The following is a 23457-nucleotide window of genomic DNA, read 5'->3' as shown; positions in this document are numbered from 1 at the left end:
CAATTAAATGTGGTTTATTTTGAGCAATTACTGTTTACTGTAAAAAGTTTGACTTTATACTTAATAATTAATAAGTAATTAATTAATTAATAATTAATAATATTTGTTTCGGTGCTCATGTGAAACTTTGCGGGTATCTGCGGAATGAGTTTAGTGGGTTCGTGAGCTGTGTTGAGACTAATTTAGACATAACTGTCTTAACACTGCCGTCTTGTGGTAATCACAAGGTACTGCATGCCTCCAGCACACACCAGCTGACATAGTACTTAGTCAGATACTGAATATAATGAGCAATATGAATCACTAGCTGTCAAACAAGTATTTATTGTCATAGTACACACACAATACATTTGCACATCCACGTTCAAATGTCTGAAAGGGTACGCGACTGTAAAACCGACTGTAAAAATTAAGTACATACAGTAAAATGTACTTGAATTGACTACTGAAGTCGTCATTTTTGTTCAATTACGTTCAGCATTTACAGAAAGCATCATGAAAACCTGAGTGACAGACACTGGCATGCTAATGGCGCTAACAGGCACCAGGTGAGACAAGTCACAACAAAGCTTTTTATGGACACGTGAAGATGAGGACGATGAGGACGAGTGGTCCACACGGAGGATGAGGACGTGGTCACTCTGTGATGAAATGCACGAAGGTGACAGGAAACACTCCTCGTCTGGCAGGTTCTCCTTCCACGTGTCCAACCTGGACAATAACAAGAGTGTCCAATCAGAGACACTTCCCATCAGCCTTGGAAGGGGCGGGGCTAAGCACTCACCCACCACTCGCTGTCCTCCTCACCCTCCACCACGATCACCTCACCCTCCTCGAACGTCAACTCGTCTGGGTGGTCTGCCAAACATTTATAGATGGCCCGCACCCTCTTGGGTCGAGATGTCTGCGCACACACACACACACACACACACACACACACTATTAACAAACACACACACACACACACACAGTGAGGAGAGGTACTCACACTGAAGGTGGTTCTGGGTTTGGGTGTCGGCGGGGAGGAGCTCAGGGGGGACTGGACCTGAGAAGCTGCATGATGACATAATGATGTAACATCACATGACGCACAAACACACACGCGTCCTGTTCACTGTGTGTGTGTGTGTGTGTGTGCGTACCTCCTTTGTGTGCTGAAGCTCTTCTAAAAGGTAACCTTTTTGGAGCTGACCTGAAAACACATCAACACGATTAAGACCAGTCCAGACTAGTACGGACCACTTCGGACCAAAACTTGCCTGCTGGGTGATGTCGGTCCTGGGGGTGTGTCATGTTTGTGGCTGGTTGGGGGCGGTGGGAGGGGCGGCGCAACAGCGGGTGGGGCCGATGGCACAGAAACAGCCGGGGGTGCGGCTGCAGAGGGTGGGAGGGGCATACTCCTGGCCCTGTGGTTGGCTGGAGGAGGAGGAGGAGCCACGGGGAGAACTGCAAAAGGCAACGTCGGGAGTCATGTGACATCAGAGGAGCAGGAGGACAGGAAGTGACACTCACCGTAGATGGAGGTGTTTCTCTCTGTGGCATTCGGGTTGGGGGGGTCGGACGAAGAGCGCTGTCGTCCGATAGTTTCCATGGCAACAGGTTTGCCGTGTCCTGCAAGTCACTTTGTACAGTTACACCATGCAAATTAAGGGGAGGAGCTTAGCACTCTGACCTCTGGCAGGACCTCTGGGGGGCAGAGCGGGGGTGGGTCCCGGAGGTAGGTGGAGGTCCAGCATGGTGCCGTAGGTCTCATTGCTGATCATCATGCTGGGGACCTGAGGCCTGTGTCGGTCCCGGACCCCCACCGCTCCGGCTCCGCCCACAAAGCAGCTGAGGGGGCGCTCCTCACGGCGGGAGGGGATCGGCTGGGTAAGGGGTGTGGTCACATGGTTAGGCCCCCAGAGTGGGTACGTGATCTGCTAAATACTTCTTACCTTGTCTTCGAGCTCGTCCTCACTCTCATCCAGGTCATCGTTACGAAGACGCCACTCGTACTCCACGTGCACGTGCACGTTGAACTTTCCTGTCTGAGCCTGGGTCAGCTGACATGCAAACACAAGGGTAGCTTATCTTAGCATAAATGCTGATTGCCAGACTCACTAACTCGCTCAGCTATAGCTTAGCATAACTCTTCACCGCCTGAGTCACTAACTAGCTTAGCTTTAGCTTAGCATAGCTCTTCATTGCCTGAGTCACTAACTAGCTTAGCTTTAGCTTAGCATAGCTCTTCACCGCCTGAGTCCCTAAAATTGCTTAGCTTTAGCTTAGCATAGCTCTTCATTGCTTGAGTCACTAACTAGCTTATATTTAGCTTAGTATAGCTCTTCATTACCTGAGTTCCTAACTAGCTTAGCTTTACCTTAGCATAGCTCTTCACCGCCCGAGTCACTAACTAGCTTAGCTATAGCTTAGCTCTTCACCGCATTTGTCACTAACTAGCTTAGCTATAGCTTAGCATAGCTCTTCACCGCATGAGTCCCTGACTAGCTTAGCTTAAGCTTAGCATAGCTCTTCAATGCCTGAGTCCGTAACTAGCTTAGCATAGCTCTTCATTGCCCGAGTCACTAACTAGCTTAGCTATAGCTTAGCATAGCTCTTCACCGCATGAGTCCCTGACTAGCTTAGCTTTAGCTTAGCATAGCTCTTCACCACCTGAGTCACTAACTAGCTTAGCTTTAGCTTAGCATAGCTCTTCATTGCCTGAGTCACTAACTAGCTTAGCTTTAGCTTAGCATAGCTCTTCACCGCAGGAGTCCCTGACTACCTTAGCTTTAGCTTAGCATAGCTCTTCACCACCTGAGTCACTAACTAGCTTAGCTTTAGCTTAGCATAGCTCTTCACCGCCTGAGTCCCTAACTAGCTTAGCTTTAGCTTAGCATAGCTCTTCACCGCCTGAGTCCCTAGCTCATCTTTAGCTGGACGAATGGACTCTCACCAGGTCTGCACACTGCAAGTGTCCAAGTCGTCTGGCAATGTCCAGTGGTGTTTCTCCGCCCTCGTTAGCTGCACACACACACACAAAGAATAGCATGGGGCAAACATGCTAACGCTGACATTAGCCAGTGCGAGTTAGCATGGTGACGTGCACACTCACTGATGTCCACGGCAGCTTTTCCTCTCAGGAGGAGTTTGAGACTTTCACTGTTGTCCGTCAGGCAGCAGTAATGCAACGCCGTGCTTCCTTTGGACGTCTGCTTGTCCAAGCTGGCGCTGCACACAAACATTGTTAGCAACATTGTTAGCGACATTGTTAGCATTGCTGGCGCCATCATTGACAGTCATCATGTGGCTCCACCTGTTCTGAGCCAGGAAGTCAACCATGTGAAGCGAGTTTCTGTCCACCATGCGAACTGCCAGATGGAGCACCGTCTCGCCTGGCTCCTGAAATCACATTTACAACCACGATGATCGTGAAGATCTCCGCTGACATTCGTTGAGAAGAAGCTGGGAAAGATTTATCCTACATGCTCATGAGTCTGTGGGACTGCCTCCATCAGGTCTACGCCCTCGGCGTACACCTGGATGAGGGACAGGATGTCTCGGTTGCGGACAGCCTGGTAGAGAACCTTCATGCGGGCCTCGGCATCAGCGCAGTTTGGGCGCACAAATCGCTTTTCCACGTATTTGGCGGTGATGTAGTCCTTCCTGGTCTGCCTGGACATGTGGAGCACAAGCAGGACGTTCTAGTTCTCCGCTGAGTTCCTTCGAATGCTGCACGCTCACTCACATGTCACTGCTTGGGTGGGGTTTGGACACGCCCTTGGCTGAAAGCTCCACCTCCATGATGTCATTGAACCTGGCGTTTCCCACATTCTTGGCCAGCTGAAAGAGGACAACTCTGGTGGTCTCGACGCCTTCATGCTCATGTTCAATAAACTAGTCCATCTAATGCTGGACTAATGTGGACAGGGAAGATGACTCACCAGCAGTTCGGACGTTCCCAAGACGTCCAGGTCCAGACTCTGGATCCTGGAGTAGTGGACCCCCATTTCTCTGTGGATCCCTGAGCACTCAATGCAGATCAGCACCCCGAGGTTGGTGGACAGCCATGTGGGATCTGCAGGAGAACAGTTCACCTTTGTAAAGCCTGTTTAATTATTTAAGCTCGGTTCTGGAGGTACTAGAGCTAGCGGTGCTAGCACGGTCATCACCAGGAGCGCCGCAGTCGCAGCAGACGTTGTTTCCGCTGATCTTCTTCACTTCCTGCACGATGGCTTTGGTGAGCTCCTGGACGATGTTGTCCCCCTCGTCCTGATCTCCTTTGAAGGCTTTGTTCAGAGCCTCTTCTTTGCTGTTCTGGAGAACCGACACCCAACTGCAACACGCAGAACCTCACAGGTCACAGGTCGGCACGTCACGTCAAGTCAAGTGTCAAACTTCAGGTTACTCACATCTGACACTCTGCCTCCTCTTCTGCTTGGAAGTGATACGTCCTGTCGTCTGTGGGAGACCACACACACCGTGGACACCTTCTCAAGCCGACCAATATTTGTTCTAGCCGTGTTCTAGGCCATATTCTAACCATCTTCCAGATGTGCTCTGATCATGATCACGCTCTAGTTGTCTCTAGGGCGTTATAGTAGTGTTCTAGCTGGGTTCTAGTCATGTTCCAGATTTGTTCTACTCGTGTTCTAGAGATTCGTTGTGGTTGTCTTCTAGCTGACTCTAGGGATTTGTAGTAGTGTTCTAGCTGGGTTATGATCATGATCACTCTGATCATGATCACGCTCTAACTGTCTCTAGGGCGTTGTAGTAATGTTCTACCTGGGCTCTAATCATGTTCCAGATTTGTTCTACTCGTGTTCTAGAGATTTATTGTGGTTGTGTTCTAGCTGACCCTAGGGATTTGTAGTAGTGTTCTAGCTGGGTTGCAGTCATGTTCCAGGTTTGTTGTTGTCGTGTTCGAGCTGTGTTCTAGGGATTTATTGCAGTCCCGCTCTAGTTATCTCTAGGGATTTGTAGTAGTGTTCTAGCTTGGTTTCTAATCATGTTCTAAATTTGTTCTAGTCGTGTTCTAGAGATTTGTTGTAGTTGTGTTCTAACTGTGGATTTGTAGTAGTGTTCTAGCTGGGTTCTAATCATGTTCTAGATTTGTTCTAGTCGTTGTCTAGAGATTTGTTGTAGTTGTGTTCTATCTGTCCCTAGGGATTTGTAGTAGTGTTTCAGGTTTGTTGTTGTCATGTTCGAGCTGTGTTCTAGGGATTTATTGCAGTCCCGCTCTAGCTGTCCCTAGGGATTTGTAGTAGTGTTCTAGCTGGGTTCTAATCATGTTCCAGATTTGTTCTAGTCGTGTTCTAGAGATTTGTTGTAGTTGTGTTCTAGTTGTCCCTAGGGATTTGTGGTAGTGTTCTAGCTGGGTTCTAATCATGTTCCAGATTTGGTCTAGTCGTGTTCTAGAGATTTGTTGTAGTTGTGTTCTAGTTGTCCCTAGGGATTTGTAGTAGTGTTCCAGCTGGGTTCTAATCATGTTCCAGATTTGGTCTAGTCATGTTCTAGAGATTTGTAGTTGTGTTCTAGTTGTCCCTAGGGACTTGTGGTAGTGTTCAGCTGGGTTGTAGTCACGTTCCAGGTTTGTTCCTGTCGTGTTCAAGCTGTGTTCTAGGGATTTGTTGTTGTTGTTGTGTTCTAACTGTGTATAGGTAATATTTTAACCACGTTCTCGACGTGCTCTAGTCGTATTGTAGATTTTGTCTAGTCATGTTCTAGCAATTTGTTCTCATTGTGTCTGTGTTCTAGTCATGTTCCAGGTTTGTTTTAGTGGTGTTCTAACTGTGCTACAGCTGTAGTTGTGTTCTAGCTGTGTTCCTGTCATGTCCCAGGTTTGTTCTAGTCTTGGCTAGCTGCATTCTAGAGATTTGTTCTAGCCCTGTTCTAGTCATCTTCCAAGTTTGTTCTAGTCGTGTACTGTGTCCTACGATTTATTGTGGTCATATTCTAGTTCTGTGTTAGTCCTGTTCTAGCTGTGTTGTAGTCGTGTCCATCTTCGTGGTCTAGACTTGTTCTAGTCATAGTCCACGTGTGTACTAGATATGTTCTAATATTATAGTTATGTTACGTTACTGTATTTTAGTTCCGGATTTGTTCTTGTAACGTTCCAGGTTTGTTGTCAAGTTCCAGACGTGTTCTAGAGGTGTTGAGCTCTTACGTGAAATCAAGTCAAAGTTCTTCTTGTCGTCGGGGTTCTTCTTCACCTGACAGGTGAGCAGGTTGAGTTTGGCAGGTGGACGGTTTGTCTGAAAGAGGCAACATTGGCGTTTGTTGGCGTGAACGAAACTAAAGCTCCGCCCACTCATCTTCCATGGGTACAGTATTTCTATGAGACGTGCCCTGCTACTGTTTGGTTGTTTGAGTCAAACAAAAAAAGCAGCTAGTGGGCGTGGCTTACCGTGGCGTGGCAGATGGTCAGGAAACCGTTTTTCACCGAGCACTTCCTCTTCTGCCACACTTTCCTCAACCTAGACGACACAGCACAGCGGTATGACCACAAAGATGGCAGCCATATTGACTGCAGTATGATGACTCACCCCTCACTCCTTTTGTACAGAACACCGGAACGCTCGGTTCCGTGGGCCTTGTTCCCCTGCAGCTGGTGCAGATTGTATCCTGCCTTCTGCTTGGCCGGGGTCTCCTGTCAATCACACACAGTCGTCAGCGCCCCCGTGGGCTTCTATTGGTCGGCTCGCCCATCATTCAAAGGCGGCAACCTCTCTGGTCTCCGACTGCAGCGCCGCCTTGAGGACGTCTCTGAGCTGAATTAATTGTTTCCTCTCGCCGTCCTGCGTCTGTTTGATCTGCACAGGAAGTCACGCGCCTCAGACAAAGGTTAAAGGTCAAATACATGTGATGGCGCTATCCTCACCGCGGTCAGCTCAGACGCCATTTTCTCTACGGAGGGCTTGAGACTCTCCACTGCCTTCAGGCCGTCCTGGAAGAAACTGAGATCACCATGTTCATGTGACACAATGATTGACAGGATGAATCACATGATTATTGACAGAATGATTGACAGGACAATTTGATGATTGACAAGTTCATTAACTGGATGCTTGACGTCATACTTGCACTGGGCGTGGAAATACTTGATGAGGTTCTGCAGGAAGTCCACGCCTTTCTTCACTTTGATGTCGTTGACCTTCAGCAGGTACTATAGGACAGCGTTGCACGTCATTTCCTGTTTGTCCCCGGGAGCGACCTATGACCCCCCGCAGGTGAGCTTACCTCACACATGTTGAGCTGGAACATGCGGCGTTCCTTTTCCATCTCCTCTGCGATCTCTCCGCCGCTGAATTCAGTGCGAATCATGCCGTGCTGCTTGGCGTGCTCACGCTTCTCCTTCTCCAGCTTGGACCTGCACAGGGTCAGTCAAGTTCAGTAGGGCCTATCAAAATAAAAGCGCAGAGTGAAGATGAAGCTTACAGTTTAGTCTCGTAGTCCTTCCAGGCCTTATCGAAGGGCTTCTTCAGGTCCTGAGGAGACATTTGACATGACCTCAACCATCAGGTTAGCACTTCCTGTTAGCGTGAACGAAGGAACACACCCCCTTGACGCCCCGCAGGTCCCCTTTGAGCAGACTGTCCAGCGGGAAGGAGATAATGTTGTTCATGTTCTGAATCTGACAATGGGAAGATACACCGCATCAACACGTCTCCGTGGCAACAGCAAATGGGCTGGCACAAGGGCGGGGCTGTGGATCCTCACCAGGTTTTTGAAAAGTGCTGCCAGCTCTTTGGTGAAAACGGCAAACTTGAGGAAGGCGGAGCCCACATCGGTGTCCTCGTTGCACACACAGTTGTCCCCCAGCTTCTCCATGGCGTGCACGTACTGCTCCTCGTGCTCCACGTGCGCTGCCACACACACACACACACTCGGTTAATCCCCTTCGCTGTGATGAGGGAAGCTGCGCCCTCAGCATGCTGGGACACGAGCGGGAATGACGGGAATGTTTTTCCGGGCCAGATACTGCTTGCCCGCCATGCTGAAACCACTTCTAACAAGTGTGTGTGTGTGTCTTGGTGATGTTGTCATGGCAACACATATGTCAAGAATGGAGAACAAGGTGAGCGTCTCACTCAGACCAGACGTGTGCACGGCCTTCACCGCCTTCTTCAGTTTGGACAGCACCGAGCGCTCCACATCCAGGACCTGAAGGGAGACACACACAAGTCATGTGACTTCTTTAGTACCTGTGTGTTTATACACACACACACACACACACACAGAGAGAGAGAGAAGATGACTGGACAGGAAAGAAGCGAAGTGCATTCTCCCAGCATGCAACAGGATGGGGAAGTTGTACTTCCTGTTGCGATGTAACATGGTTAGCGTCACATGACTTTCCGTGAAACTGTACATATTTTTCTCAAACTGTCAGGCACATACGCCCATGACCCCTGACCCCAGCATTCACGCGTCACAGGTGTGTCCTGCCCTCTTACCTCCTCCAGGACGGACACGGTGTTCCTGCAGTGGGACATCCGCATGGAGAAGTTGGACGTGGTGGGGGCCTTGTAGTCCTCATTGCACTCGCCGACGAACTCGGTAACGCTGATCACGTCCGGCATGGCTGGGTGGAGAGTTCGAACCCGGAAAAGAGACGAGACTAGTGCAACCTCAGGTGGGGCGCGCGCACCTGGAGTCTCCCCACACACATACACACGCCAACGGTAAACTTAGCAAAGTTTTCCGGTGACGTTTTCAATTCGTCTTCGGGTGTATTTCCGTTCAGGTGAGGCGCGTGCACCGCCAGGTTCCTTCGTGCGCGCCGCTCGGCGCCAGCAGACGTCTCACTTCGCTTCACTTCCCACAAAACCTCACTCTGTAGGCCACGCCCACAAGCCGTCACTTAACTTGGACGTTTAACGAAGACTAGAAAATATCTTAACTTAATTTGCTCGTCTTTGTCTTTGTATAAAAGACGAGTTAAAAACAACACCGTCGATCGAGAGCGATACAAATCATTGCCAGGCACATGTAGGAAGCTATTATGTCCACAAGGTGGCGGTAAGAGGACGCTGTGAACGGGAAGTCCCGCCCAAGACAAAAGAAGAAGAAAAACATCAGCGATAGCGCTGAGCTAAACTTGTGGCGGAATCACACTTGGTCTTGAATTCATGTTGTTTTTCATCAGTTTTTAGCATTTAGAGAGTTAAAGATGACAACTCAACGCAAACCAGAGACAACAGTCCCCGCGGAGGAAAGCGATCAGCTTCTCATTCGTCCTCTGTGAGTCCAAAAGTCTTCTTTGTCTTCTTTCTTCATTTCACCCGACAAGGAACCTTATTTGGAATGTGTTTTCTTTCTTAGTGTGTTATTTATGCTCATTTATATCATGTTTACTTGAGAAAAATGTCACCGTTTGTCAATCTTTCTAAACTTTTCATGCACGTGTGTGCGCGTGTATGCGTCTCTCCAGTGGGGCAGGTCAAGAGGTGGGAAGGTCCTGCATCATCCTGGAGTTTAAAGGAAGAAAGATCATGGTACCGACTCGTCTTGGTTGCAGCCATCATGGTTGATCATGTGACATCATCTGTGGATGTTTGCTTCCAGCTGGACTGTGGGATCCACCCGGGCCTGGAGGGCATGGACGCGCTGCCTTACATCGACCTGATCGACCCGGCCGAGGTGGACCTGCTGCTCATCAGCCAGTCAGTAGCACATGTCCACGGTTCCTGGTCGTTACTGGTGGTGGAGACGCTACTTGATGAAGTATCTTTTTCACTTCAGCTTCCACCTGGACCACTGTGGAGCTCTGCCCTGGTTCCTGCAGAAGACCAGCTTCAAGGGGCGAACCTTCATGACGCACGCCACCAAGGCCATCTACCGCTGGCTGCTGTCAGACTACGTCAAAGTCAGGTGGGCAGAGCCGCCATGGGGGGTGGGGGGGGGTAGACTCAAGTGCGAAGGTGACGGCGACCTTGTCCCCGTAGCAACATCTCAGCAGATGACATGTTGTACACGGAGACAGACCTGGAGGAGAGCATGGACAAGATCGAGACCATCAACTTCCACGAGGTGAAGGAAGTGGCTGGCATTAAGTTCTGGTGTTACCATGCTGGGCATGTGCTGGGCGCCGCCATGTTCATGATCGAGATTGCAGGCGTCAAGGTAAAAACCGTGCAACCATTTCCTTTGCTGGTTGGCACGAAAAAACATCACAAAATGTGTGTGTTTGTGTGTAGTTGCTGTACACAGGAGACTTCTCACGTCAGGAGGACAGACACTTGATGGCGGCGGAGATCCCCAGCGTGAAACCCGACATACTCATCACGGTCAGCTGATTCTTCTCATGCTTACGTGTTCATGATGGTCACCGCCGTGACGTCATGCGGGCTGTGTCTCAGGAGTCCACTTACGGGACGCACATCCACGAGAAGAGAGAGGAGCGCGAGGCACGTTTCTGCAACACCGTGCATGACATTGTGAACAGGGAAGGTCGTTGTCTGATTCCTGTCTTTGCGCTGGGACGAGCTCAGGAGCTTCTGCTCATCCTGGGTGGGTGTGTCTCGCTCTCTCTGTCTCTCTCTCTCTCTCTCTCTCTCTCTCTCGCTCGCTACCCCTTCGTCTTCACACCTTGTTTTTTTCTCACCTCTCCAGACGAGTACTGGCAGAACCACCCAGAGCTCCATGACATTCCCATCTACTACGCCTCGTCTCTGGCTCGGAAGTGCATGGCCGTCTACCAGACGTACATCAACGCCATGAACGACAAGATCCGCAAAGCCATCAACGTTAACAACCCCTTTGTTTTCAAGCACATCAGCAACCTGAAGGTGAGTGGGTGCCGATATTACACCGCTTTTGATGACAGATGGACTAGTGTGGCTAAATCCTGGTGCGTGTGACAGAGCATGGACCATTTTGACGACATCGGTCCCAGCGTGGTGATGGCGTCTCCTGGAATGATGCAAAGCGGTCTGTCCAGAGAGTTGTTCGAGAGCTGGTGCACGGATAAGCGGAACGGCGTCATCATCGCCGGTTACTGCGTGGAGGGAACGCTGGCCAAGGTGTGTGTTCGCACCCTCAATGAAGAACACGCCATTATTCTCACTTCCTGTTCTCTTGTAGCACATCATGACGGAGCCCGAGGAGATCAACACCATGTCGGGGCAGAAGCTTCCACTCAAGATGTCCGTGGATTACATCTCCTTTTCGGCGCACACAGACTACCAACAGACCAGCGAGTTCATCCGAGCGCTCAAGCCTCCGCATGTGGTAAACGGCCGGTCGCCATCTTGACGATAAGTGCTTTCGCCATGTGTGCTAACCGGAGGTCTCTTTCAGATCCTAGTCCACGGCGAGCAGAACGAGATGGCACGCCTGAAAGCGGCACTGATTCGGGAGTATGAAGACAACGATGAAGTCCACATTGAGGTCCACAACCCCAGGAACACCGAGGCCGTCACACTGAATTTCAGAGGAGAAAAACTGGCTAAGGTTGGTTGGTAAAGACCGCGTCTCTGTGAGCGGGCGATGACGTCCCAGCATGCTTTGCCGCAGGTGATGGGCTCTCTGGCGGACAAGAAGTGTGCTCAGGGTCAGCGCGTGTCTGGCATCCTGGTCAAGAGGAACTTCAACTATCACATCCTCACACCCACTGACCTCTCAGGTGTGTGTGTGTGTGTGTGTGTGTGTGTGTAATGGGGGCATTCTGTCAACATGCAAAGACAGTGTTTCCCACAGGACTGCAATCTATGTGTGGTGGTGGGTGGGTTGTGGGGCAGCTACATGATGTCGTCTCAGTTCATAAGCAGAGTTGGGATGTATGGCGCCACCTACTGTGCAGAGTTGTAACGATTCATAAACAGTCCCGTTATAATGTGTTTATTGCAGCCGTACGTATGGGAAACACTGTCATGTAAATGTAGTCGTTTGTTGATTGTCAAGTTTTTTTTATTGTTCAGAGTACACAGACTTGAACGTTGGTACCGTGACACAAACACAAGCCATCCCCTACACTGGACCCATCTCGCTGCTGGTAACACAACTCCGATGCCTTGCTGGTGAGACGCCCGTGTTTTGCACGCTTCCCAGTCGGGCTTCACGTGTCGGTGCATCATGATGCGAGTGTGTTCAGGTGATGTGGAACAACTGGAGACTGCAGAGAAGATGACCTTCAAGATCTTCAAGAACATCACCATGGTCCACGAAGGCGGCATGGTTCTGCTGGAGGTCTGACCCGAACGCGGAAGCATGATGATGTCATTCGATGCCGCCAGTCAAACCTTCCTGTTGTTGTTGTTTCCTCAGTGGCTCGCCAACCCGCTGAATGACATGTATGCCGACGTGGTGACCACGGTGGTGCTGGAGGTCCAGTCCAACCCCAACGCTCAGAAAAGTCAGCGAAGGCAGCACGCCGCCCCCTTGATGCCTTCATGCCTTTTGACACCAAGTGTTTGCTTGCTTTTCAGTTCTGGAAGCTCGGCCGGAAACCTTCGACCAGGAAGTCTTCATTGAGAGGCTGGAACTCATGCTGCAGTGAGTCTGATCCTCGTTTTAATTTTTGTCCGTAAGATGAATGAAACATTCGACATCGACACAGGATGTTAGCGTTTTACTATAAGATGGATGAACCAATGACTGTGTGTGTGTTTGTGTGTAGTGACATGTTCGGAGACGATTGTGTACATTTCAAAGACGACAAACATGTAACGGTCAACGTGGACGGCGTGTCGGCGATCGTGGACCCGGAGAGAAGAGTGAGTGTCAACTCTTTGCTTTTTGTCTGCACTTTTAACTTTAGCTGCTAGCTAGCAGGATCGTCATTAGGTACTACGTATCGGAAACACGGTTGGTTTTACACCTGAGACCCATGTCACTTCCTCCTTTTGCTAATTGTTACGACAAGTAATGTATTTGTAAATGAATGAACAAAATGGTCAATAACCATACTTTATTTACATATTTAATATATTCAGGGTTTTTTAATCGGGATTTTGCTAGCATGCGGCTGTTTCTAGCTTCTATCCCCAAGACTGAGCTACTTTAAAAAAAACTCTGCAATGCATGTAGCACATGCACGTCATATCCACTTGCATATGAATAAATATAATAAAACACACAAAATGCAGTGATATTTGAATGTAAACAAGCATCAGCAGATTTCAATAATGAATTAATCTCCGGGCGGCACGGCGGTCTAGTGGTTAGCGCGCAGACCTCACAGCTAGGAGACCAGGGTTCAATTCCACCCTCGGCCATCTCTGTGTGGAGTTTGCATGTTCTCCCCGTGCATGCGTGGGTTTTCTCCGGGTACTCCGGTTTCCTCCCACATTCCAAAAACATGCTAGGTTAATTGGCCACTCCAAATTGTCCATAGGTATGAATGTGAGTGTGAATGGTTGTTTGTCTATATGTGCCCTGTGATTGGCTGGCCACCAGTCCAGGGTGTACCCCGCCTCTCGCCCGAAGACAGCTGGGATAGGCTCCAGCACCCCCCGCGACCCTCGTGAGGAAAAGCGGAAGAAAATGAATGAATGAATTAATTAATTAATTAATTAATCTCCAGGATTCTGCTCTTTATTTCCTCTCTAAATGGAGAAATATCATCCATCTAAGCTTATCTTATTTTCAGTGGCCAAAAAACGTTTATTGCGTAGTCGGAATCTTCTTACCGGAAGTTTACGCTTTGTAACTGCTGTAAAATAGATGGACGGATGACTTGGATGACATGCCTAATTCACGACTGCTGAAAAAAAATAGGCTAACCGGATGTAGACATGTTCTCCACATGATGGAACATGTCTACAGTACCAGTACGGATTGCGTTACTATAGCAACAACAATCGTCAGGCGGGTAAATGTTGTAAAGCACCCGTTCCCTACGAATGGGCGAACAATCCAACGCTTGGTGAGTTCTGCCTCACAATAAAGTTATATACTTAGTTATACGTATATGTGTGTATATATATATATATATATATATATATATATATACACACTTAGTTATATATTTTATTATATACTTTACTATATACTAAAAGTTAGCTGTGCTGACCTGACATCTGTGACACGCAGGTCGTGACGTGCGGCGAGGACGAGTCTCTGAGGGAGATGTTGGAAGTCGCCATGCATCGGCTCTATGATGCCCTTTGCCCCCCCCTCTGAGAGACCACGCCCACCCTGTGATATGTCTTTTTTCATGTTTATTTTTGTTGATTAAAGGAAACGTTTGCTTTGATGGGCATTTTTTTTTGTGTATTACCATGGCAACGGAGCAAATAACGCAAAGTGCGTGAACGTCTGTGATTGGCTGGTCAGCACTGTGTCTCTTTGGCGTCCACGTGACGCTGACGCTGAACTCTGACCTTTCTGAGGGCCACGCTTTGCTCTGTCAGGTCCTCGAAGGAACGTGGCGCCGATCCCTGCGGCCGACCGAACGCCTCCTGCAGCGCCTCCTCGTCAAAGCTGGGGTCCTCCTTGATGGTGGCCATACGGGGGCTCTCCGGAGGGGCGGGGCTGGGCGCCTGAAAGCGTGGTCCAGCATAGGTCGGGTTGGAAGGTTTGAAGATTCGCACTGAGGCAGATTCCAGGCTGCTCAGGAGTTCTGCATTCTGGAGAATAGTTCCTGTTAAAGTGGGAGGAGCTATGGGGGAGGCAGGGTCTGGGAAGGGAAGGGAAGGGAAGGGTCTACATACGCTGGGGAAGAAGAGAGACTTGTTGGTCTGCTCGTACTGCTGGTCCAGTTTCTTGTCCTGAAGGAAAACAAAAGCTTATCAGAGACCCTCAAGTGAAGGTTCTCAACTGGTGGGACCCAAACGTGGGTCTGTGGCTGGAGAGCCAGATGTGGTTCTTTTCATGACTGTATCTACGTCTATGCGTCCTATATTTTCCGACTTAGTCACCAAAACTATCATTGGATAATGCGGTAGCCTAGCCACGTCTTTGGGAGGTCAAGAAGTAACCAAAGAACCAATGTGGGTTGCCGCTTATTATCAAGGGATGATGGTGGACTGACGGTGGACCCCGCAGCCAAACCCCACAGCCCCAAAATGTGGTGTGAGGTTAGGAGGGAGCGAGGACGCACCACGCAGTGTACAAGGATGCTGAAGGGGATCCACAACAGGAGGGAGAACGCCACCACAGAGCCCACGATGTTGTCAGCCAGGAACTTGGCGAAGGTGTTGATGTCCAGCTTGTCGATGAAGTCCCAAAGACGCTCCACCACGTCCTGCACCTGCTTCATGCACTTCCCCTGCAGACGGCACACATCACACCCTCGCCCACGCAAACGCCAACGCAAACTACGCACGAACGCTTCTTACCGCTCCATCGCAGAAGCCCACCGTACACGGTTTGCCTTTACGTAGGAACAGGAAGTGACCCGCCGAGTCCCGGTAGGGGGCGCACACACCATTGCTTCCACGGCAGCACACCTTACAGGAAGCGTTGGTCTCTGTAACGACATGACGGCGCTCACATGGAGGCGGGCGGTGGACAGTGGCGAGCAGGCGTGGCTTTACCGTTGCAGGCGCATGGCTGCAGCTTGAGGACGGCGAGACAGAAGGGGACGCACTCGCCATCCTGACACTCGCCATTGTCCAAGCAGGACGTTTTGTTTGGAGCGTTCTGCGGTGGAGGACAGTCTTTGCTGGAGCCTGCGGTCACACGAGACGTTACTTTGGACCTCCGCACCCTCACCTGCGCACCCACCTGTGCAAAACGAGCGACCCTTGCATGTGGCGTCGATGGGCTCCTGGCACACTTCGCCCGCCGCTTCCAGCTGGCACTTCCTACAGCAGGCGCTGTTCCTGTCGCTGCAAGCCACAGGAATGTTAGCGTGATAGCACGCCGCCATCACACCTGCCGTCTTCCAAGTCTCACCTGCAAAGTGCGCCGGGCCGCAGGCGGCACTCGGCGGTGCAGCAGGGGTCGGATTTGACGTGCAAACCCGGGTCACACTCCTCGCCGTGTTCCACACGCGAGTTCCCGCACACGTTGACTGTCCTCTCCTTGAAGCAGGACGGTGCCTTGGACCTGAGGCGCTTCACGATGGAGCGCTTGGAACAGTTGGAGAAGACCTACACACACACACACACACACACACGGTGAATGTGCTGGGTTGTGGGCAGGAAGTACGTAGCGAGCAGAAGGAACACCTTGTTGTTGGCATGGTCGCCGCTCACAGCGATGGGGTACATAACGTATTTGCCACCCTGGTCCTCGCGGGGCGCACAGTAGGGAATATTGTCCGGGTCGTGCTCCGCCCCAAAGTTGTGTCCCAGCTCATGCGTGGTCACGAGGTCGGCTTCCTGTGGCGAAACGCAGGTGAGCGAGGGTGTGCTTAATGTGCGGAGGAAAGGTGAGAGGTCACCTTTGTGAGGATGGTCTTGCCGTAGTTTTTGGTGCTGGTCAGGCCCGTGTTGAGGTAGATGAGACGGTCGTTGGATGAAGGACACCCTGCGGAGCACACACACCTTGATGCTGTGGCGAGGGGGGGCGGGTCAGCGAGGCGGCAGGCGTGACAGCGCACCTTTGGAGCACAGACCGCCGGGGATGTCAGGCTTGGCGGGTGCCACGTAAGCAAGACCCAGCGTGCCCTCGTCGAAGTCCTGGTAGGTGAAGAGGTGGGCCAGGCACACGTTGGCCGCCTTCTCCGCCATGTCCACGCTAAACTGCTGCACACACACACACACGCACACACATTCAGTGAGCCGACGCCATGACTCAAGTCGCACATGTTGGAGCATTGCCTCCAGAAGACGCTTGACATCCCACACATTTCGGCCCGCCACCGGACTTCCAGCCATGTTGAAGTGGATCGATCCTGGCGCCACGGGGGTCGGCATCTTCTTGATGACGATCTGAAGCAAACGAGCACGTCAAACATGGCTGAAAGATCAGAGGTGGCCCTGCGTGCGCTTTTTAAGAGACCTGCTGGATTTGGACGCCGTAGCCGGAGAACTCGTCGTCCCACGAAGTGTTCCTGTAGATGTCGTCTACACGGTCGATGAGCTCGATCTGAAACATGAGTGCACGTCACGGCCGGGTGAGAGGGAGCGGCTAAAAGGAGCGATGGTGGAGGTGAAAGGTCACCAGGTAGTTGAGGGTAGTGCTCTCCTCCTGGCGACCCATGTGCTTGAAGAAGCGATGGTCAGCCACCAGCAGCAGAGGACACGTGTTCTTCCGGTGCTCGTGCACACCACGCCTCACCCTTGACGTGCACTCTGAAAAACAGGATGGGACATCCCAGCGGACTGAGTGGAAGTGCTATGATCTTTTGCTCATTTTCTCGTCTAATTGACTTTCAACCTTCCTCCTCTTCATCCTCCACGGCGCCCACGCTTTCAGGAAGCAAGTGGCGGGGGTCAGAGTTCACATAGCCACAGACGGATGGCCGCTGCACTCGGCTGAGATTTCGGATGTGGTCAGAGCGGTAGACCAGCAGGCGTCCATCAGAAGGCACCGTGAACCTCCACAGAGGCTGCAAGAAGGAGAAAACAAAGTTTCCCCAAAATTTCTTCATTTTTGGGCATCAAAGTCAGCCTCACCTCCACGTTAAACTCCGCCTCTTGCATCACGATGTGGGCAGAGAAGTCATGCTCATCCACACGCGCCTGAACACGAGAGTTCTCCTCCCCTGCGAGGGCAGAAGATGAAGAAGCGTAAGAAGAAGACAGGCGAGGCCCTCCGGCTGAAGGGGGAGGAGTTACCAATGACGTGTCCTGTGAAGAAATGATGTCTGTTGACGTGGTAATCGTGCTCGCCGTCAGAGTCCACCACCACTGCGCGGAAATCTTCAGTGAAGATCTGCTCGTTGGTCCTCAGGTACAGACGAAAGTGTCTACGCACGCACACGCCATGTAACACAATCAGGAAAATATTCAAATGAACAATAATGAGTCATTGATGGGTCACCTTTCCAGCGCGTGAAAGCTGATCTCTTTCTCCACATGGCTGGTGAGAAGGTCGCGGCGGCGGACCGAGTGAGTGTGAACGCTGGACAGCGTCAGCACGTCAAAGTCGTCTAACATGGATCTGAGGAACGCTGAGGAACAGGAGATTTAAGTCATGCACACTTTATGCTTAAAAAGCAAAAATCTACTTTTTTAAACATAATTGGAATTGACTATTGTTTATAAAAGACATTCTTTCAGTTGTTAATATTAACATATTTTGTTAGCATAGCAACACGTGACATGAAGGTCATAATGCCATAAGGAAATTAATCAGATGATTGTATTTCCACAAAAATAGCTTCATGACTTGTTGTTTGATTGTACAAAAATATCCTTATATTTAAGTATGTTAGAAACACTTGTAGTTTTATGTGTAAATATAGGTTATGTTATAAATACTTACAGGGTTTAATATGTGAGTGTAAGTTGTGTTATCAACACTTACAGAGTTGTGGGTCTTCTGATTTCGGCGAGGCGTCACTTTGCGTGAAAAACAAAAGAAGAAAAAGCAACATGTTGATTACTTAATTGTTGCTTGCACAAAAGTGACTTTCGTTTTTTAAAAGACGGCTGAGACTACATTTCAAGTGTTTGTGTTTCAGTCCAGTTGGACTTTTTTAAAAAACCAGGAAGACGCACAACTGACAAAGTCAAGCTTGCAAGGGACACACGGCGCTTCTGTGGAAATGAGTGTGCTTGGTTTCACAATAAAAGCATACACCAGCATGGCGATTCAACGTCATCGCCATAAAACCATCTCATTAGTAGCATTTTATTGCAAATTGTTTGTCAGGTCTCCAGACAAGAAGGTAGATAGCTCTTATTCATTATGTTTTCAAGTATGGCGCAACCTTAAGCTTTTATTTTGGAAATCAATGTTGTATTTGTGTTGTTATTATTATTTTGACAAGTGGTTTTGCGCTGTAAAAGCTACAAAAGTTTCTTTTTTCACACATTTTCATTTTCATATTAACTTTATTTTATTAATGATGTCCAACAAAGACGTTTGAAGGTCATGTAAACCGTCGAATGGATAAAGTGATAGTGAAATAAACAATCGTCGTCCATCTTGTAACAGCTACATCTGGATGATCTATTTTTAGCACATAAATCCGCTGTTAGCGACAAACTACTCCAAAGTCAACTGTTAATCTCTAACTACTGCTCTAACTACTACTCCTGCTAAGTGTTCTTGTTTTCATCCTTACACTCAATTAAGAGCACACAAAACAACTAGGTATCAACATTCATATTTCCAAATGTTTGTTTTCACGCCCACATTTGTTAACGTAACCATGATAGTAATCTAATTAATTAAGTACACGTTTCATATAAAAATAAATGTCGATCGAGTTAACTGGAAGGCTGAAGTTTGAATTTCTACCATTGGGTGGCACTACTTTCCATATAGTGAAAGAAACCATGGAAGAAGAAGAAGAAGTAGAAGTAGAAGTGTAATGTTTTCCCACGTGAGGACCGCAGACCGTTGATATTTATCACATTTGTCATATATCTCTTTGTAAAAACATTTCTGCGATCAAATGGACGACGAGTTTACGGTACTTTATATCTGCTTTCTCCTGCTGGTTCTGCTTCGATGTTCTGGGGTAGCTAGCTAACAGCTAAACTGTCGTCGATTAACTGAATGATGCTAGCACTAGTGTTACCTACAAGTATGTCTATATACTATGTACATTTAAAGCGAAGTGTGACTTCATTGTCTTTTTGTTAAAGAAGTACAGACTGGGTTATCCAGTGTCGTTTCACAGTTGAGTGTTATTAAACACACCGTCATCTTGTGTGTGTATGTGTCCCTTTCCAGCAAGACTACCGGGAGGCGTGTACTCAGTGCGGAAGTGTGGATTGGGGCGTATCAGAAGAAGGTCGCTTCTTCTGCAGGTCATGCCACAATGTCATTGAGGTAAACGGCCACCACCTGTCGCCGTGGTAACAGAGGCAGCCTCCGCCCACTGACCAGTCATTTTTCGTCCAAAGATCACGCTGATGATGTCATGTTGGTCATATTTCAAAGTGACTACACACACACACACGCACACATGTCATGATCACATGATCTAATCACAGTCTTGCCATGTTGCTGTATGAGCCACACAAAAATAAATGGGCTGCAGTGCATTTGCTGGCCATTGGAGGGCAGTGTCGGTATGTTCATTCAAGCTTCTGTGCTCAGAGAACCCGCGAGGTGGACTCACAGGTGTACGCGCCGGGAACGTCCCGAGTCTCCACCATCGGCAGAGGGAGCCGAACAAAGAGGCGGGGTCAGTTTGTTGTGGTCATGTGACGCTTGGAGGACCGCAGTGATGCTCACTGACGGGCGTCCATGTTTGGTGTGTGTGTCTGTGTGTCCGTCCAGAGCAAGGTCGTCAGTGGATGGTGTGCGAAGCCTTCCAGTTCATTCTGAGGAAGCAAGCGTGTGCTTTGCTAGAGTTGGGCGTGGCCCCGCCCTTTAAGGATGATGTGTTGTGGCAGTTGTGGCTGCGCTTCCTGCAGACAAGTCGGCTGGCATACACACACACTCCGGTCAGGAGCAGCTTGTTCAGAGTGGTGAGTAGACCTCCAAGTCACGTGATCAGCAGGAGGGTGTGGCCCATGGTTGACGTGTCAACTTGTCACAGCAAGCTGAGGACTCGGATGGAGGAAGTGGTGTCGAGTCGTCCTTTCTGTCTGCCAGCGATACAGGCGGCGAGACGGACCTGCCCAGCACGTCTGGATCCCAAGCAGGTCTGAATTTTAAAGCCCCAACTTTAAAGCCTTAAACCCTAAAGGTCTGACCATTGAACCCACAGAGAGCTGCAGTGATAGGTCGACATGCTCAGTGGATGGCGCCGCTTACCTGACATCTCGCCTCAGGCCACGATGCGGCCACATGAGCATGACCAAGACTCTGGCTCTGATCCATTTGGCGCTGGTCTGGAGCCGCCAGGCGCTGACACTGGGCGACCTGCTCAGGTAAAGACCACTTCAGTCCTGAAAGGTTGTAGAAGACTAAGGATGTGTGGACGATGTCTCCAGGCTGGTGAGCGAAGGACATGTGCCGTATGTCAACGTCTACGAGGAACTTCCTAAGGAGATGCAGCTGGACGGCCCGGATGCGCTCATCTTCAGAGTTCAAGTCTGCAGTCGCGTGTTTGTTTTTCGTCCCGCATGTGTTGCTTGTTTCCTGATTGGCGCCTCGTCTCCTTGCAGAGCATCCCCTCACATCACAGCCTGCACAGGGAGGCTGAGGCACTCGCGCGCTTCCTGCAACTTCCTGCTTTTCCCCCAATCAGCCGCCGAGACCTGCTGCATCCCGTGTTGCTCAGCCTGCGCTACCTGAGTGACGCCAACCTGCCCGGTATGTCTGCACAAATGTGCTAACTTTTCCTGCCGAGGTTTTGTCATCACGTAACTATGGCAACGGCATCTCACAAGTCAATATAAACACCTCCCCCAGACGAGCTCCATCCTTGGGTGTGTATGTTGGTGGAGCACATTGGCATGGCGGAGGCAGCGCTGCACACGGTGCATCCCTCGCGCCGCTACACGCTGCCTCAGTACGACGTCCAGGCCGCCGCCCTCATCATCGTCACCATGAAGCTTGTTTTCGGCATGGACGACCGCACAGAGTGGTGATTCTATTTCCTGCTTCCTCTGCTGATGTCCCTTCATGTTTGCATCTTTCTACACATGCTGACATTGCTGCCACCTTCAGGGATTTGTCAAACGACACTAGCGCCAAAGAACACAACCTCCTGTTTGATGGAGCTGCGTCACATGACCACTTTAACCTTAGGAGGTGGTACCGGCTGGTGCAGGCTGCTCTGCTGCGAGCTGAGCACACACGACATCAGGACACCGCCAGGTGAGATGCCTTGTCATATGACCGACAACCCCGTTAGCAACATCTTGTTGTTTTGTGTGCGTCCAACAGGAAGCAGTGGAAGGCCGCGCCCCTCTTCCCCAACAGGAAGCATAAATGTGTGGTCATGAAGAGGAAAAGTAAGATGCGGCAAGTTCAGCAAGTCAACAACCAGCCTCAGAACTAAGTCGTGTGTTTGCAGGAGTAGCTGAGCAGCTCCAGATGTGTTTCCAGAGGTTGTCATCTCAGCCCGCCCAGGTGCCCCCAGTGGCTCCATCCACTTTCAGTTTCTGTTGGGGGGACGAGGAAGGCGCCGATGGTCCTAGTCTGCATCACAACAAGCTGAAGGCTGCCGTTACCCTGAACCAGGAAGTGCTGACTCCCGTTAACTCAACATACTGGCACCCGCCGCTCAGACCCTGCGATCCCCGGTAAGTCCTCCTCCCTCCTCTTGAGACTGACGAGGACTCCAATGATCTTGACAAGGTTGTCTGGTCCACAGGAAGTGTGGCAGCCATTATTCGGCGGTCGAATCGACGCTTCCTCGCTCCTTCGTGTGGCTGTTGAAGCTTTTCAGCTTCCTTCTGCGGGTCAGACCCGCTCACCTCTACCAGGAAGTGCTGAGCGTGGAGAGACGTCTCCTCAACAACAGGACGGCGTCAGGACAACAACGCTCATGGGAGAGGACGCTCACCAGGACCAGGAGCTCACAGCTCAGAAAAAGCAAACTTGTGACGACGTAAATGCAGCGAGGTCATTTGAGGTAATGCGGCGCTGTAGCATCGCCATGGCAACAGACCAACAGCGTTGCTTAGCAACAGTGGCAGCAGTGTCTCTTCAGTGTTTCCTGAAGAGACCTCCGCAGGCCAAATGAGGCCACTGCAGCTTGAACAAAGACTCACCTCAGACTTACATCACATTTTACATTACGTTCAGTCTTTCTCCCTGACGTACGCACACCATTATCATCAAAACACTTTATTGAGGTGGTAGCATCCATTGCAGCAGAGTGATCACTGTTTGTGTGTCGGTTGATGTTTATTAACCACTAACTATGATATGCTAATTTGTCAGTAAGCCACCACCATCATTGATAAACTAAGACAAGCTAGTCTAGTCTCCTTCGTGGCTGCTGATTGGTCCCACGCACCAAATACTTTTTTCCCCCTTAAACGACCTCGGTGAACTGGTTGGCTTTGTCCCTCTTTTGTGGGAGAGTGCACGTGTTGACTTCTCTGCAGCCTGCACGTGCACGGGTAAGCTGAGGCCACCCCCGTCAATCACACAAGCAGACGGAGCGTCATGGCCGCCACAGGAAGCAGCCAGGAATGAACTAGTTTCTTTGTCTGCCCGTCCCCCAACAGGAAGACGTGTCACCTGGCCGATGATGGACACTTTAAATTGCAGCAACAACAAAGGAGCCAACCACTCTGCCCCTGCCCCCCTCCTTGATAGGAGGTTTGTTTACTGCCTCTACACACACACACACACAAGTGGGTGGGGTCACATCTGTGCTTTGTTCTGTTGTAACTTTTAGTAAATGATGTATTTATTTACAGTATCGTCAGTGTCATTTTTTTAGTAATTATACTACCCTATCCTCCATTACAGTTGATGTATTGTAATAGTATCAGTATGATGTATTTGCAATCATAAAAGATAAGTTGTTTTTTGTGCAGGCAGGGTGCCTGCGCGCGTGTCACG

The 23457-nt window shown here is 50.0% G+C and overlaps 4 protein-coding genes across 7 annotated transcripts; 2 read left to right on the top strand and 2 right to left on the bottom strand.

The window, feature by feature from the left end:
- Positions 1–311: 311 nt before the first annotated feature.
- Positions 312–9201, bottom strand: asap2b (ArfGAP with SH3 domain, ankyrin repeat and PH domain 2b). The gene is made up of 28 exons (XM_058072059.1): positions 8436–9201; positions 8070–8142; positions 7699–7844; positions 7538–7612; positions 7417–7466; positions 7219–7348; positions 7059–7144; positions 6860–6935; positions 6705–6791; positions 6525–6628; positions 6386–6455; positions 6146–6233; positions 4392–4440; positions 4152–4315; positions 3924–4057; positions 3728–3822; positions 3465–3654; positions 3296–3381; positions 3095–3210; positions 2936–3003; positions 1935–2042; positions 1673–1865; positions 1513–1611; positions 1260–1446; positions 1143–1192; positions 989–1053; positions 785–904; positions 312–711 (listed from the first exon to the last, which is right to left on the bottom strand). Exons 1-28 carry the CDS (start codon positions 8559–8561, stop codon positions 637–639), a joined length of 2910 nt encoding a protein of 969 aa, XP_057928042.1. The 5' UTR covers positions 8562–9201; the 3' UTR covers positions 312–636.
- cpsf3 (cleavage and polyadenylation specific factor 3) lies at positions 8880–14176 on the top strand. Its single transcript, XM_058072111.1, has 18 exons — positions 8880–9222; positions 9413–9476; positions 9547–9644; positions 9724–9852; positions 9927–10104; positions 10179–10268; positions 10341–10491; positions 10594–10769; positions 10845–11003; positions 11065–11211; positions 11281–11433; positions 11497–11605; positions 11901–11999; positions 12074–12168; positions 12247–12334; positions 12408–12474; positions 12599–12695; positions 14014–14176. Exons 1-18 carry the CDS (start codon positions 9152–9154, stop codon positions 14101–14103), a joined length of 2061 nt encoding a protein of 686 aa, XP_057928094.1. The 5' UTR covers positions 8880–9151; the 3' UTR covers positions 14104–14176.
- On the bottom strand, positions 11690–18535 carry adam17b (ADAM metallopeptidase domain 17b). 4 transcript variants are annotated; one of them, XM_058072080.1, is made up of 18 exons: positions 18340–18535; positions 17854–17983; positions 17649–17779; positions 17487–17575; positions 17248–17419; positions 17032–17162; positions 16870–16956; positions 16689–16799; positions 16469–16610; positions 16310–16395; positions 16095–16247; positions 15820–16016; positions 15649–15752; positions 15459–15593; positions 15261–15391; positions 15023–15190; positions 14634–14690; positions 11690–14549 (listed from the first exon to the last, which is right to left on the bottom strand). In XM_058072080.1, exons 1-18 carry the CDS (start codon positions 18407–18409, stop codon positions 14253–14255), a joined length of 2391 nt encoding a protein of 796 aa, XP_057928063.1. In that variant the 5' UTR covers positions 18410–18535; the 3' UTR covers positions 11690–14252. The 4 variants fall into 4 exon arrangements, with proteins under 4 accessions (XP_057928063.1, XP_057928073.1, XP_057928080.1 ...); XM_058072090.1 differs by having other exon boundaries at positions 16469–16613; positions 16716–16799; XM_058072097.1 differs by having other exon boundaries at positions 16716–16799.
- Positions 18536–19253: 718 nt separating this feature from the next.
- On the top strand, positions 19254–23309 carry taf1b (TATA box binding protein (Tbp)-associated factor, RNA polymerase I, B). Its single transcript, XM_058074858.1, has 13 exons — positions 19254–19453; positions 19717–19815; positions 20086–20173; positions 20269–20459; positions 20531–20636; positions 20702–20864; positions 20928–21027; positions 21102–21249; positions 21349–21523; positions 21607–21756; positions 21826–21893; positions 21956–22184; positions 22256–23309. The coding sequence occupies exons 1-13, from the start codon at positions 19436–19438 to the stop codon at positions 22494–22496; spliced, it is 1776 nt and encodes a 591-aa protein (XP_057930841.1). The 5' UTR covers positions 19254–19435; the 3' UTR covers positions 22497–23309.
- Positions 23310–23457: the final 148 nt, after the last annotated feature.

Source organism: Doryrhamphus excisus, chromosome 1, assembly GCF_030265055.1.
Source record: "Doryrhamphus excisus isolate RoL2022-K1 chromosome 1, RoL_Dexc_1.0, whole genome shotgun sequence".
Lineage (NCBI taxonomy): Eukaryota > Metazoa > Chordata > Actinopteri > Syngnathiformes > Syngnathidae > Doryrhamphus > Doryrhamphus excisus.
The sequence above is the reverse complement of the archived record's forward strand: the minus strand, read 5'-3'. Positions and strand labels throughout refer to the sequence as shown.